The sequence below is a fragment of the Lepidochelys kempii genome, chromosome 6 (assembly GCF_965140285.1).
Source record: "Lepidochelys kempii isolate rLepKem1 chromosome 6, rLepKem1.hap1, whole genome shotgun sequence".
Lineage (NCBI taxonomy): Eukaryota > Metazoa > Chordata > Testudines > Cheloniidae > Lepidochelys > Lepidochelys kempii.
Window position 1 is genome coordinate 110,462,650 of NC_136385.1, and position 16,311 is coordinate 110,478,960.

Consider the following 16,311-nt stretch of genomic DNA (forward strand, 5'->3'; position numbering starts at 1 on the left):
TTAAGTATAAAGTTTGTAAATATGCTTAGATAGAAGGTGCTATAAAATTATTAGTTACTCTAGAAATACTCCTGTAGTAGTTATATTTAACATTTTGAGTTTGCAGGTAAGACTTGATAACTGTAACACCTTCTTTACTCCTCACATAGTTATTTTATGTTCTATATAATTTAATGTTATTGTAACAGCTCATACATGCACACAGTCCCATGTGATAAGATTTCTTATCGAAGTTTCACTTGAAAAACAAATCTTAAGAGCCAAAACCTGTAGCCAGTCCCCATGTAGCTCACCTACTGAAATTAATTCTATTTGCACACAGACTGATGACAGGATCAGGTATTTAGAGGCAAATGCTGATCCCACTTAAGTTAACAGAAAATTGCCAAATGACTTCCACAAGACTAGGAATTGGCCCTCAGTGCACATACACTGAAAACCACATTTCTAACAGGTATGATAATACTTTTATATAGTGCTTCGCATCCAAAGATCTCAAAATAGTTTAGAAAGGTCAGTATTACTATCTACATTTTAAAGATAAGAAAACCGAAATGCAACAAGACTAATTGACTTAAGCAAAGCAACGTAGCAAGTCAGTGGCAGAATTAGACCTTAAGTTTAGTGACTCCCAGTTCCTGCTCCAGGAAAAACAACTTTGGTCATTTTGAGTGAGGTAATATTAATAATTCCAAAGTTTGTATTTTGGACAACAAAACATTTTTAAAAGAAAAGATTCTTTTGCTACTGGAATATAAAACAGCATCTCAGGCCACAAAACTGTTCAATGTGTTAAAAGAGAACTAAGCTGCAAAATGGAAAGAGTTCAACAAATGAAATAAAATTACCGTTGATGCTTTCCCTGCTTTCAGTGATCTGACTTTTTCTCCTTGTGCAGTCACTCTTTCAAACAGCTCGAGTGGACTTGAAGAGCAAGAGTCACAGTTCTGAAAGTCTGCCATTTCACAATATAGAGTATTTTATCCAGCAGATTCAAAATAGCTGCAGCAACAGACTGGAGAAGGAGAACTGTAAAGAGATAACCAGGTCACATGTTTTATTTTATTGTAATTAAAACAATTTTAAAGACTTCTGTTCAAATTCTTATTCTACCCACCTGAAATAATATTATTTAGTTTGACCCATAGCAAGTAATAAGTTTGGAGAGTCCGTTTTTTCAGCACTGTTTTTCAGAAACCAAAGACAATGAAATAGTTTCATAGCAGGTGTTTAGATGTTTGTACTAGAAGATGGGCACTGCTCTGAAGGAAAAAAAATCAAAGGTTGATTCATAATACTATTCCTCTAAATATATGTATGTGCACTAACTAAACTATGCTGGCTCATTTTATGTTTCAATGTACGTTATAATTCTCCCATCAACACACCCAATCTTGCAACAACAACAAAAATAATTAAAAAAAAATCAACAAAATACATCATGAGTTCATCATATATCAGGTAAGGTTTTAGTTTTCTTTTTCTCCTAAATCTGTTCTTTGTCCCTTTTAATATTTATGTTTCCCTTTATTTAGCCGTAGTCCACAAAGGTACAAGGAAGGTGCTTTAACAATTTGCAAAAACAGACGTTCACATTGTGCTGGTTATACATTAAATTCTTAACTCCCACTTGGTTATATATTCTCTGTCTAAAGGACCACCTGAGCTGTAGGTGGTCTGGCCTTGTGGTCACAGCTGGGCTGAGGTCTGCCCACCAGGTATGGTTGCCAACCCTCTAGGATTGGCCTGGAGTCTCCCAGAATCAGCACTGATCTCCTGGTGACTATTGAAAGCAATCCAAGAGATTTTAATAGGATATTTTAAGAAAATGACATTATGTTATGTTGGGCGAAAAAAATCTCCCAGAATAGCTTCAGAGGTAGCACCAGATTAGAATTGAGAGGCAGGAATCAGGGTCAGAGTCAGGCTGGAGTCGGAGACTGGAGATCAGGAGACGAGGTGAAGTCTGGTATTGCAGCAGGCCAAAGTCTGTGTGGTTGCCCAGACAACTTACTGGGCTAATCCCTGAGGTTAAGTAGGGGCACACAGCCAATCAGAGGGCCATGGGGTACTGTCACTCTGGGTCTCTTGAACGGTACTTCCTGTGGTATCTGCTCTCCACAGTGCTCCCTGGCTGTGCCTCTCATGTGGCACTCTGGGAATATCAAATACCCCAGGCTCTGCAGACCCATGTTCCAGTCCCCACGTTCTGATGTCACCTTCTACTACTGGAATTTCTTCCATCTTTTAGGTTTTAGTCTTTAAAGACAATTTAATTAGAGTAACCTTTTTACAGGTGCTGCAGGATTGTTTATTCTAATAAAGGGTTTGCATTTATGACTAAGAAATGTGGCAACCTGTTATCCATTAGCCCAATTATAATGAAAACATGGTTGGGTTGTGGGGATAGAGCTTTTCCTATGTGATCCTGAAAGAATTGTTAATATTCAGGAAGGAATATAATAAGCAGATCCTCAAGCAAAAAATAGGTTAAGGTCATAAGAATGGCCGTACTGCGTCAGGCTAAAGGTCCGTCTAGCCCAGTATCCTGTCTTCTGACAGTGGCCAATGCCAGGTGCCCCAGAGGGAATGAACAGAACATGTAATCATCAAGTGATCCATCCCCTGTTGCCCATTCCCAGCAAATAGAATGCAAATAGCTTTTAAAATAGTAATGGTGGTTATGTGTAAAAATGCAAGCACACTAGTATAATCAATGTTCAGGCATCAATCAAGGATTTATTTAATCTTGTAACTTGATAGAGAAAAATAGAAGATTAAAAAAACCATGTTTACATTTACAGTGAGTTCTCAATATTGACAAAGAAAAAAGATTAGTGCATTGGAAAAAGAGGGGATGTCATAATTCAGAGAAAGCAACCTTATTGGGTGAGCTGTGATTGTCCCAAAGAAGACCTATCATACATCTGTGATGAACACAGCATGAGCGCAAGACACAGAGAGGGATTTCTAGCAGAGAGTGCTCGTTTTGAAATGCACTTCATTCATATGTGATGGATACACAACAAATGGAAGACTAAATTAGCCTTGTAACAGTATAGCTACCATCAGTGGTCAGTTTGAAAGATGCACCTCACACCTTAAGTATCCCTTACCAGACTAAGACCCAGAAGCCCATTTGGCACCTCACTCACTTCAAAGGGACGCGTGGACATAGAGGTCTATCTGCATAGAACAATTTGCAGGATCAGGGACTAGAAGATTATCCCTAATGCTACTGAGGGGCAAATCTGCTTTGAAGATTGATCTTAACATGCATCCAACTATTCAAGAACTCTTAAAAAAACAAAAAGAAAAGGAGTACTAGTGGCACCTTAGAGAATAACCAATTTATTTGAGCATAAGCTTTCGTGAGCTACAGCTCACTTCATCGGATGCATTCCACTGAATGCATCCGATGAAGTGAGCTGTAGCTCACGAAAGCTTATGCTCAAATAAATTGGTTAGTATTTTCCACTGAATGCATCCGATGAAGTGAGCTGTAGCTCACGAAAGCTTATGCTCAAATAAATTGGTTAGTCTCTAAGGTGCCACTAGTACTCCTTTTCTTTTTGCAAATACAGACTAACACGGCTGCTACTCTGAAACCTATCTTAAAAAACAGATTCCTAAAAAGCTTATTGACGGAATTCTGTATAGGATGCATAATTAGAAATGGATTTACAAGACCTAACTTTAATTAATCCTAAAAGAAAGTTACAAAAAATCACCCACTTGATTTCACTGTTCCAGAGTTCCAAAAACAAAGCCTCAGTACTCACACTAGCTGTTCAACACTATATAGTCTTCTTCCTGCAAAGCAGTCTGATCACAACTTGGTTACAAAATATACATTTAGACTGTCACCATACTATGAGCCTTTTGCCTGCTTGGGAAACATAAAGAGGGATTGCCATGGTTAACTAAAATGTAGCTAACCATCAAGGTTCTGTTCCTTAACCAACTGCAATGTTTCCAGGTTATGGAACAGCTGAGCACCAACTACAGCTAATGTTATCATCTTATCAGCGCACTACTATATCAAATTCTTATTTTAAATAAAACTGTCCTGATTAAGGGTACATGCAGTTTGAATGGTCACTAGTTTTGATTGATTAGTTCAGTAACCCTGTAATAAGATGTTATTTAAATAACAGGCCATTTAGCCTTATTTCATTCAATTATGTTACGACTTATTTAACATTTAACAGTGTTTCTTCCATAAAGGGAAATTCTTTTACAAACTCCTACATAACTTATTTTCATATTCTATTTTGGAGTCTAGTATTTTCCTTGTTTCTTTGTAGGTAAAAAATGTTTGGCTGGATAAGGAAATGACATTATTAAACCACAAATCCAAAAAGGTTTTTATATAGTTTTTTTTATACAGCATCCTTATGTGGGGATACCATGGTTATATTATCTGGCTTCAAATTTTACAATGTATGAAGTTAAACACCAGCTTTTTGTATGAACCGTTAACATGGATGCGGAGTTTGAGCTAATTTAATTATTCTATTTGCCTCCCTATTTGCAGCACATCTCCATCCTGAAAGGTTGAAATGATACAGCCTGAAGCTAATGGGCTTCAGTAGTACACTAGAGAAGACCACTCCCTGTCTGAGAAAAGTAAAATCGGATGACTCTTGAAAGAGGACTAAAGTAGTGTTATGCTATTCAGCTGAGCAGAATTGCATAAAGAAGGTTGAATTTTTGGAGGAAGCAAAGGTAATGCAGTCAGTGCAGTGAAAGACGCAGGCAGTGAGAACTGCAGGTTGCAAAAAGTAACTCTCCAAAGCTAAAATCTAGTTGCCTGAGCTCAGGATGAAGTGGAGTGTGGCATCCAGCTGTGTTGATGAAATGGAGATTCAGGACACCACCACCACAAAGATGGACAGCATTCTTCACTGAGCTCTGAAGTTGAGGAGAACTATTATGTTGAATTATTCATAAGAAAGAACAGGATTTATCTCATATTTTGACCTGACACATTCTTTTGAATCCTTTTCAGGGTTAAGAATATAAATAGTCGCAAAACAGAGTGTAGGATAGGAATTTGTTTTGTGACTAAGAACATTCAAAACATCCTGATACCCATAACCAGGAATGTTTTCAGGAAAATAATATGCATTGGAGTTTGAAAACAGACTACCCAAGACATTTAGCCTTTGCTTCTGACAGTGGACAATGCCTGATGAGTCAGAGAAAAACAATAACCATTATTATACAAAGGCTTTAGCAAGCTGATAAGCCAACACTTTAGAAGATGAGGCTCATTTTCCTTTGAATCATAATTGCAAAATGCAATTGTCTTAATTTTCCATAAGCTCATTTGTATTAACTTTTTCTATGAAACGTTGAGCAATGACAAAGCTTCCAAGATGAAATGAAAAGAGAAAATAGAATATGGTAGTAATAAATTAGAACCTTTTTCAAGTGTAACTTTTGATCTCAGATGCAGCCAGAGAGTAACGGGTGCTATAACTATTTTTACAGTCACGGTCCAACAGCACTGGTCGCAGTACATATCCTTGGGGGACTCAACTATTCACCTCTCTCCACTGTGAAAACTGATCATTTATACCTACCCTTTGTTTCCCATCTTTTAACCAGTTACTGATCCATGAGAGGACCTTCCCTCTTACCCTATGACTGCCTACTTTGCTTAAGAGCCTTTGGTGGGGGACCTTGTGAAAGGCTTTCTGAAAGTCCAAGTACACTATATCTACTAGCAAAAAGAAAAGGAGTACTTGTGGCACCTTAGAGACTAACCAATTTATTTGAGCATAAAATTTATTTGAGCATAAGCTGTAGCTCACGAAAGCTTATGCTCAAATAAATTGGTTAGTCTCTAAGGTGCCACAAGTACTCCTTTTCTATATCTACTAGATCACCCTTGTCCACATTAGCTCTCCACCAGTCATCTGGTACAGAGGCTTACACAAAGTAAAACTATTTCCCTATGTTTATTCCCCCACACTGTTCCTCACACGTTCTTGTCAACTGCTGGAAATGGCTCACCTTGATTATCACTACAAAAGGTTTTTTTTTTTTTCTCCTGCTGGTAATAGCTCACCTTATCTGATCACTCTCCTTACAGTGTGTATGGCAACACCCATTGTTTCATGTTTTCAGTGTACATAAAATCCCCCTACTGTATTTTCCACTGTATGCATCCGATTAAGTGAGCTGTAGCTCACAAAAGCTTATGCTCAAAAAAATTTGTAAGTCTCTAAGATGCCACAAGTACTCCTTTTTTTTTTCCCCTCAGTATGCATCCGATGAAGTGAGCTGTAGCTCACGAAAACTTATGCTCAAATAAATTGGTTAGTCTCTAAGGTGCCACAAGTACTCCTTTTCTTTTTGCGAATACAGACTAACACGGCTGTTACTCTGAAACTTTTCTTTAGGCTGACTTAAGTGACAGGTTATATACCACAGTTAGGAGTTCTGTGATTTCATGTTTGATTTCCTTCAGAACATCTGATAAATTAAACAGTAATAAGTCAGCAGGACCAATCTGTTCCAAAACCTCTTTTACTGACACCTCAAATCTGGGACAGTTTCTCAGATTTGTCACCTAAGATGAACAGCTCAGGTGTGGGAATCTCTCTCATCTCATATACATTGAAGACCAAAGAAAATAATTCATTTAACTACTCTGCAATGGCCTTGTCTTCCTGGAGTGCTCCTTTAGCACCTCAATCATCCAGTTTCCCCACTTATTCTTTGGCAGGCTTCCTGCTTCTGATATCCTTGAAAAAAATGCTTGCTTTTAGTTTTTGAGTCTTTTACTAGTTGCTCTTCTAATTCTTTTTTGGCCTTCCTAATTATACTTTTACATTTGACTTGACTTTATGTTCCTTTCTATTTTCCTTAGTAGGATTTGACTTCCAATTTTTAAAATATGCCTTTTTCTCTTTAACCACCTTTTTTCAAAACTCTGTTTAGCTAATGTGGAGTTTTTTCGGTCCTCTTATTGTTTTTTTAATTTGGAATTTACATATCATTTGCAGCTTCTACTATCATGTTTTTAAAAAGTGTCCATGCAGCTTGCAGGGATTTCACTCTTGTGACTGTTCCTTTTAATTTCCATTTAACTAGCTTCCCCATTTTGTGTAGTTCTCCTTTTTGATGTTAAATGCTACTGTGGTTGGTTTCTTTGGAATATCCCCCCCTACAAGGATGTAAAATTCAATTACTTTATGGTCACTATTGCTGAGTGGGTCAGCTATATTCACCTCTTGGATCAGAATCTGTGCACTACTTAGGACTAAGTCAAGAATTACCTCACCCCTTGTGGGTTCCAGGACTAGCTGCTCCAGGAAGCAGTCATGAATAGTGTCCAGAAATTTTCTCTCTGCAACCCATCTTGAAGTGACTATATCAACTCAATATGGGGATAGTTGAAGTCCCTCATTATTATTGGGTTTTCTGTTTTTGTAGCCCCTCTAATCTCTCTCAATCATCATCACCATCCTGGTCAGGTTGTTGGTAGTATATTCCTGCTGCTGTACTCTTATTATTCAAAAGCATGGAATTTCTAGCCATAGAGATGCTATGGTATTGTTTGATTCATTTAAGTTTTTATTATATTGGACTCTATGCTTTTTTTTTCACATATAGTGCCACTTCTCCACCAGCGCAACTGACTCTGTCATTCCTATATATTTTGTACCCTGATATTAAGCGTCCCATTGATTATCATTGTTCCACCAAGTTTCTGTGATGCCTATTATATCAACATCCTTATTTAATACCAGACACTCTAGTTCACCCATCTTAGTATTCAAACTTCTTGCATTTGTATACAAATACTTATAAAATTTGTCAATATTTAGTTGTGTGTCTTCATGTGATGTAACTGAATGTGACTCTTTTGTTTGACAGATCCTCTTCAGTTGCTATCTGTACTCTGATGAACAGAACACAAGAACAGCCATAAGGGGTCAGATTAATGGTCCATTTAGCTCAGTATCCTGTCTGTGACAGTGACCAGTGCCAGATGCCTCAGAGAGAATTAGCAAAACAGGGCAATTTCAAGTGAGCCATCCCCTGTCATCCAGTTCCAGCTTCTGGCAGTTGGAAATTTATGGATACCTGGAGCATGGGGTTTCTCCCCTGACCATCTTTGTTAATAGTCATTGATGGTCCTATCCTCCATGAACTTATCTAATTCTTTTTTGAACCCAGTTACATTTTTGGCCTTCATCCCTGGCAATGAGTTACGAGTTTCACAGATTGACTCTGAATGATGTGAAGAAGTACTTCCTTTTGTTTGTTTTAAACGTGCTCCCTATTAATTTCATTGGGTGAGCCCTAGTTCTTGTGTTATGCTGAAAGTTAAATGACACTTCCCTATTCACTTTCTCCACACCATTCGTGATTTTATAAACCTCTATTATGTCCTCCCTTAATCAATTCTTTTCTAAGCTGAACATTGCAAGTCTTTTTAATCTCTATTCTCATAGAAGCTGTTTCATACCCCCAGTAATATTTGTTGCACCTTTTCCAATGCTAGTATATCTTTTTTGGATGTACAATGGATTTATATAGACACATTATCAGATTTTGTATTAACTATCCCTTTCCTAATGTTAGTGTTTTTGACTGCCACTGCACATTGAGCAGATATTTTCAGAATATGCCTGCATTGTACAGCTGCGTATGCAGAGCTGTTGCAGCTGTGTTAGCCGCAGGATATCAGAGAGATAAGGTAATCTCTTTTATTGGACCAACTCCTGTTGGTGAGAGAGACAACCTTTCCAGCTTACACAGATACCTGAAGAAGAGCTCTGAGTAATCTCGAAAGCTGGTCTCACCATCAAAAATTTGGCCAACACAAGCTATCAGCTCACCCTCCACACATGCACCCTGTCTCTACAAAGCTGGTGACAGCTTATGAGCCCTCCTTCTCAACAGGGGATAGATAGAGGTCTTCCAGGGGGTACATCAGCTCATCTAGATATTTGCCTAGTTTTACAACAGGCTACATAAAAAAGCACTACTGAAGTCAGTACAAACTAAACTTTCCTATGGACAAAATGAGACAGGAAGCGATTTTTCAGCAATAGAGTGCTATGACATTTTGTATGTTTGGGTCTGATTTGGTACGTTTTTAAAGGAGATGAAACTTGGGGGTACGCAAGCCAAATCCAACTCCGCAGAGGGGTACAACAGCCTGGAAAGGCTGAGAACCACTGCTCCACAGCGTGTCCAGACAGCCTGTGCCAACGCTGGCCAGCTCCGACGGCTGATGGCAGCGCCCTGCGCAGCCACTCACCCCCCGCCCCGTGGCTGCAGCGGCCAGGGAGGCTGATGTCTCCCCGGCCGGGGACCGCACCAAAGGAAGTGTCGGGCCTCCGCTCCGAGGCGTGACTCTCCCAGGCCCCAAAAGGGCGATGGAGATGAATGAACATCCCGAGCGCCCACAGGGGGTGAACCCACACGAGAGCCCTCCCGCCCAAAGGCCATGGCCATCCCCACCGCCACCGCCACCCCGGAGCCGCCGCCGCCGCCGCCGCCGCCGCCCGAGCGCGGCTAGGCCCCCTGTCCCCTTACCCGAGCGAGGCCGGCTCCCCTTCTCAGCGCCTCCGCCACCGTCAGCACCGGGCACCCAGACCAGCGCCGGCTCGGCGCGTTGCTCAACCCTGCCCGGTCGGAAACGCGCACCCGGGCCGGAACCATTCGCTATCTGGGCAAGCAGGGCGGCCGGGCGCGCTTCCCCAGACCAGACGTGGAGTCGCCTGTCGTGGCGGACGCTTGACCACAGCGCTGGGGTGGCCTGTGGGGGATTTACACGCGGCCGGCCGCGCGCTGGGGCTGTTAGCAGAGCAGCCCCTGTTTCCAGCCGGCTCGCTTTGCGGGCGGGCCCGCCGCCGGCTGCCTTGGAGTGTTTCTGGGAAAGGGCCTGGGGAGTTTCTTCCCTTCAGCTAACTGACGTGGGTTCCCCGCATAGGTAGGGCACGTGGGGCCCAGCCTCGCCAGCCTCAGGAGGGGTCTTCTCCATAGGAGGAGCTGCAGGGTCAGGCTGCCCCCGGGAACGAGCCGCCCCGTGTCCCTGGGGGGGGAGGCCGCCCCCGGGAACGAGCCGCCCCGTGTCCCTGGGAGGGGAGGCCGCCCCCGGGAACGAGCCGCCCCGTGTCCCTGGGAGGGGAGGCCGCCCCCGGGAACGAGCCGCCCCGTGTCCCTGGGAGGGGAGGCCGCCCCCGGGAACGAGCCGCCCCGTGTCCCTGGGAGGGGAGGCCGCCCCCGGGAACGAGCCGCCCCGTGTCCCTGGGAGGGGAGGCCGCCCCCGGGAACGAGCCGCCCCGTGTCCCTGGGAGGGGAGGCCGCCCCCGGGAACGAGCCGCCCCGTGTCCCTGGGAGGGGAGGCCGCCCCCGGGAACGAGCCGCCCCGTGTCCCTGGGGGGGGAGGCCGCCCCCGAGAACGAACCGCCCCGTGTCCCTGGGGGGGAGGGGGGCTGAGGGGAGGCCGCCCCCGGGAACGAGCCGCCCCGTGTCCCTGGGGGGGAGGGGGGCTGAGGGGAGGCCGCCCCCGGGAACGAGCCGCCCCGTGTCCCTGGGGAGGCTGAGGGGAGGCCGCCCCCGGGAACGAGCCGTCCCGTGTCGCTAGAGTGGAGTGAGGGGAGGCTGCCCATGGACTGAATTGCCCACGGCCTCAGGCACTGGGAGGGTGACCCCAGGTTGCAGTGAAGTGGAGGTTTCCCCGTTCACAAGCATTCTGGGTAGTTCACATTTAAGAAACTATTTATGTTATCTTAGTGGGAGCTGGGGGGAAGAGGGGTTGGGGGATATGAAGGATTTTACTTGTTGTCTTTAACTGAAACATTAAAATAAAAAAAAAATTCTACCTCCTACCACTCTAAGCACCTTCAGAAGAAGAGTGTGCTGGATGGTTTTAATCTGCCTGTTGTCTAACACTGTCATTCTGAATCTGAGGTGCCTTTCTCTTTTATGGGCTGGGGTGAGTTGAACAAGGGGAGATTTTATCGAGTTAAAATGTGCACTGAGATTTTGAAGGGCCTGATTATCAAAGCTGAGAATGTGCAAACACACTAAGTGTTTGTGCAGGTGGCCCACTATGTGTCTTATTGGCCTTTTGTGTGTGCCCCATAACACAATTTGTATGCTGCTTCCTATCTCTCCAGAGTAATTAATGCTTATTCATTAGGTACGTGCAATACATATACTGAGTTTAGATGCTCAGTGTCTAGTTCTCATTAAAAAAACATGCAAGTAAACTTTCCTCATGAAAAAGAGACTGGAGAAATACTTAAGCTGCACTGTCAACTTAAAAATTGTATGTTGTCAACCCATGCTACAAATGCATAATGGTTGAAAAACCATTCTCCTAGAGTAATCATCAATGGTTCACTGTCAAATTGGGAGGATGTATCTGCTCGGGCCCTTCAGATGTCTGTCTTGGGTCTGATACTATTATATGTTTATGAATTGGATAATGGAGTGGAGAGTATGCTTATAAAATTGTGGATGAACCAAGCTGAGGGGGCTTGCAAGTACTCTGGAGGATAGGATTACAATTCAGGGTGACCTTGACAAATTAAAGACTTGGGCTGAAATCAACAAGATGAAATTCAATAAAGACAAGTGCAAAGTACTACATTAGAAAGTAGTACTAAAAATCATGTGCACCTACAAATAGGGAATAATTGACTAAGCAATAGTTCTGCTGAAAAGAAGTGGGCATGTTTAGTCTTGAGAAAAGAAGACTGAAGGGGGATCAGATAACAGTGTTTAAATATTGTAAAGGCTTGTTATAAAGAGAACAGTAGGGATGTAAAATGTTAACTGGTAAGCATTAGTTTTACCAGTTAACCCGCCTTAACCCCTGGGCAGCCCTGGCCCCAGCCCCAGTCCCAGCTGTGCCGGCCACCGGGTGGATTGGCCCAGGCCCTGTTTCAGCGCCTGTATAAGAGCATTTTAGATCAGTAAAAGTGAGAATTTGAAATCCGGTGGATTTATAACTGTTTTGTCTACTTTTTTGCACTTCTCTTCAGTTTTAACAATGAAAAATAAAGAGAGAGAATTTTGGGGAATATTTATTTGCTTAAAAACAGATGCTTTCACTGCAACCTCTAAACAAAATTTTGGAAACATTTCTATTATTTTCACAAAATGTAAGGCCTCAATCTTGCAATTGGCTGTGTGCAAGAGTAGGCATGCACACACTGTCAGTTTCAGGACTGGGGCCTAAACTTAGCCAAATTTAAATTGACAGTGTCCTTTCAGTCCTTAAAAAGTGAGGTTTTTCTCCCAGTGGATGTGAATTGAGGCAGGTCCGTTTCACGCACTCAGTTGTGAAAGCATCTGTCTTCCACAGCCTTTGTTGTTGTTAGTTATAAAACAGAGTTATATTATAAAACAAAAATAAAATCTGGTTTTTTTGGTGGTTTTGTTTTGTTTTCAGGCCTATTACAACTGCTATCCCTTCAAGAAAAGTGTTTTTCTCTAACTTAAAAAGAAAATTCCCATCAGTAGTTTGGACATCCTATTTCAAGTAATCATATAAAGCCAATTTTTATCTTAGAGCACTAAATCAGTCTTTTAAAGTCTAACAAAATTACTTCTCTTTCCTCTCTCTTTCCCCCCTCCCCCCTTGTCTGTCCTCTCTGTTTATACTGTAAGCTTTTTAGGGCAGAGTCTGTGGCTTACTACACATTAGTTCAGTGCTTAGCGCAATGGAGCACCAGTCTTGGCTGGGGCCACTACTGTAAAACAAATAATTTAATATCTGTTCATTGTAGTTTCAGAGTAACAGCTGTGTTAGTCTGTATTCGCAAAAAGAAAAGGAGTACTTGTGGCACCTTAGAGACTAACCAATTTATTTGAGCATGAACTTTCGTGAGCTACAGCTCACTTCATCAGATGCATACCGTGGAAACTGCAGAAGACATTATATGCACATTGTTGTTGTTACTTTTAGCAATGGCTCATAAGCAGCATTTTCATGCATGGATTTTTAGAACCCAAATGTTTGTGTCAGGAAAGAGCTACATTATCCACTCAGGGACTTTGTCTTTAAAGAAATTCAGTTATTAACTCTGATAAATTGACTTTTATAAGCGATATTACAAGTAAAAAGTGACCTGGATGAATTTTTATGACCCATTTTGTTTTGAACAGGATTTGATAGTCATGCTACCTTTTAAACGCTTTTCCAATTTTTCTTCTCTCCTTTGCACAGGTGGAATCCCATTTAAATCAACAGTGTTTCATGATGTAGCAGAAATGAGTTTGGCCCCTTCTTATCTGGTTTTGTTGTTGTTTATGAAATAGTCCCACTGTTTTATACTATGATAAACTTCAGATAAAGACATGGGTTGCCCTCTAGAGGGAGGATTTAATGTTTTTATACTTAGCTCTATGCTGCTTTTTTAAACTTCTGCTAAATATTTAGGTCACTCTCCTGCAAAGGGATTTGAAAGTATCAACCTGTAGTTCTGGATAGAGTCTTGTTTGCTTCAGTGGGACCCTGCTCAGGAGTAAGGGTTTGTGCTTGAGGATCCTATTGTAAAATAGAAGCACAACCTACAATGTAAAGTTCTTGTTGCTTGGAATAAAATGTGCATATTTGAGACTTGTTCTATTTATACCGGAGGTTTTCAAATTGTGAGGTGTGTTCCCCTAGAGGGGAACAGAGGAATGTTCGGCAGTGACACCAGGTGGGGCTTCCCCTCTCACCTCAGTAGGCCACCTAGTCTGTGGGTCAGTCTCAACAGCCACGGCAGCTGCGCCGATTTCCGCTCCCAGCACCCTCTGCACCCAGCGCTGGCTCCACTCTCAGAGATGGTTGCACGTTCCTTCCCCCACTCAGAAAACCCGAGGGGGGGGCAGTATTATGTCTATTTTTATCTGGATTGGGGGTGGGGGGGGCCAACCAAAAATTGTAACTTGGGGCGGGGAGGGAACTCAGCTCAAAAAGTTTGAAAACCGCTGATTTATACTAAGGTCTGAATCCTGCAAACAGTGAGTCCTGTGAGTAACTTTGTGCATCTAAGTAGTCCCATTGAATTCTAATGGACTGCTCACATGCATAAGAGTTAGTAGGACTGGGATATAAGCTGCTGATTCTGCAAATACTTGGGTATGTCCTTAACTCTACTACTGTGAGTAGTTCAATTTCCACTTTTTTTTCAATGTGACTTCGCAGAGTAATAAAGTTAAGCATCTGTGTAAGTGTTGGGAGGATAAGGGCCTAAGGTTGTAAGGGACACAGACCATATCTTCAAATATATGTGAAGTGCTATGCATATCCCTGGTGTCAATACACAGATGGATTATTATCAACCCCCAATTTCATGAGCATTCATGGCCCGCCATACAATTTCCATACCCAGATGTGGCCCTCGGGCCAAAAAGTTTGTCCTCCCCTGTGCTAGACCAATCTCAGCTTTTGTCATTGACTACATAAATGGCTAAAGTTAATCAAATCATATTTTTGTATGAAATAAGTAAAAGCATGTATGCTTTTATTTTCTAGAGATATTAACATGGTCAGTGATTATTATGGCTTAAATAAGCCTTTGATGTAAAACTGAAGATGATGCTGAATTTACTATGTGGGTGTGGTTAGATTTACAGCTTGTACTTTTAACACATTCTGTGATCCACTTAGTAATTCTGTGGTTGTGTCTTTTTTCTTCTGTCACTTGGGCCACATTCATGCTCTTTTACAGTACCAATGTGGTGGAAGAAAGACTCTGTCATATTGGCTCCATTTGTAGTTGTTCCTCTGCATAAAGTTACACATCCCCAAGCTACAGCATAATTCTTATTATTCTGTCAGGATAGACCTGGTGGCAGGTCAGGTTAAAAGTGTGCTATCATAACTGCATGCATAAGTCTGTGCTTTCTTTGTTGTAATCCTTTGCATCAGTTTTGTGGAATGCAGCTTGTTATCTATGCAAAATGTAACTAATGTTTATAAAGTGCTGAGAGATCCCGAGATGAAAGATGCTCTAGAAGTGCAAGTATAGGTGTGTTGAATTAAAGATTAAATTGTGTGGGTAAATATTCATACAAGAGCATACTTATATTTGCAAAAACTATGTTTTTAAGTGATTAGAACCTTAAATATTTTAAAGTGAAACATCTTCTGAATTATTGATTCCTTTAATTGCAGATATTCATCATTTTGGAGGATTTCAGCACAGAGATTATTGGATTTTGCCATATCTGACCAGGATGAATTCATCATTGGTTGCTTATGATGATTCAGATTCTGACACTGAGACTGGAAAGACTGAAAATCTCAGTCTTCCTGGCAGAGAAACCAGACTTGCAAGTTCTGCTATGAATCCTATTCAGTATTTTGCACCCAGTGGATTAGGCACAAAATCTACATACAAAATGCAGACTGTTGAGAATACTGCCAGCACTGGGACAAGCATTATTTGTGAAGGTGCTCCTGCATATAAGGTACAGGCTAATAACAGGGATTTGGCAGCTGTTTATCCTTGGAAAGAATATTCTAACCAGGCTGAAACGCTTTCTGGAAATGGAAGCTTCTCTCAGAAGAGAGTACATCAGGACAAGATTGTTACCATAAAGGGAATTAGACCATATATCCCTAAAAGACTTCGACAAGAAAAAACTTCTAAAGTGTATGAAAAAAAAGAATCTGAAAAACAGAGAGAGAGTTGTGCAATACCAGGAGAGCAAATTTCCACAGAGGTTTCTGAATTTATTAAGCCATATTTAGCGTCTAAGTACAAATCAACTGAAATCCCAAGGAACTTGGTGTTTCAGATGTCCAAACACAGTGGTCCAGTTAATAAAGTCCAGTGGTGTCCTGTACAAGGATGGAGCCATATGCTTCTTTCCACTTCCATGGATAAAACTTTCAAGGTAATGTACTTATATAGTGGAATGTTTTGTGTTATGTAGCACTCACTTTAAATAGTAAAACAGATGGGAATGGGTTTTTAGTCTGCCTATATTTGATAATTGATCCCATGTGTGTAGTACCTACTAAGACCTTGATGAGATCCTTTGCCAGACCAGAGCCTATTGTAGGCCCCAATACTGCAAGCCTTCTCCATTTTTCCAGTGGATAATTAAGGATTGCAGGGAGGTTGTGGAATCTCCGTCACTGGAGGTTTTTAAGAGTAGGTTAGACAATCACCTGTCAGCGATGGTCTAGATGATACTTAGTCCTACCTTGAGTGCAGGGGATTGGACTAGACGACCTCTCCAGGTGTCTTCCAGTCCTATGAGTCTATGTTTCGTCCCTTTGCATATTATATACCAAAATAAAAGCTTGCGGAGATGATTTAGAATTCATATTTC

At 41.7% G+C, this 16,311-nt stretch overlaps 2 protein-coding genes across 5 annotated transcripts in view; one reads left to right on the forward strand and one right to left on the reverse strand.

The window, feature by feature from the left end:
• Positions 1-10,078, reverse strand: part of WARS1 (tryptophanyl-tRNA synthetase 1) — a 30,983-nt gene extending 20,905 nt beyond the window's left edge. Inside the window, exons 1-3 of one of the 2 annotated variants that reach the window (XM_073349656.2) lie at positions 9,562-10,078; positions 1,118-1,262; positions 849-1,029 (exon numbers count right to left, since the gene is read on the reverse strand). In XM_073349656.2, the coding sequence (XP_073205757.1) occupies positions 849-962 (114 nt within the window). In that variant the 5' untranslated portion in view covers positions 963-1,029; positions 1,118-1,262; positions 9,562-10,078. The remainder of the gene's footprint in view (positions 1-848; positions 1,030-1,117; positions 1,263-9,561) is intronic. The other variant, XM_073349655.2, reaches the window with a different exon arrangement.
• WDR25 (WD repeat domain 25) overlaps positions 9,605-16,311 on the forward strand; it is a 115,757-nt gene continuing 109,050 nt past the window's right edge. Inside the window, exons 1-3 of one of the 3 annotated variants that reach the window (XM_073349648.1) lie at positions 9,605-9,958; positions 10,870-10,966; positions 15,146-15,870. In XM_073349648.1, the coding sequence (XP_073205749.1) occupies positions 10,957-10,966; positions 15,146-15,870 (735 nt within the window). In that variant the 5' untranslated portion in view covers positions 9,605-9,958; positions 10,870-10,956. The remainder of the gene's footprint in view (positions 9,959-10,869; positions 10,967-15,145; positions 15,871-16,311) is intronic. The other 2 variants (XM_073349650.1, XM_073349649.2) reach the window with 2 other exon arrangements.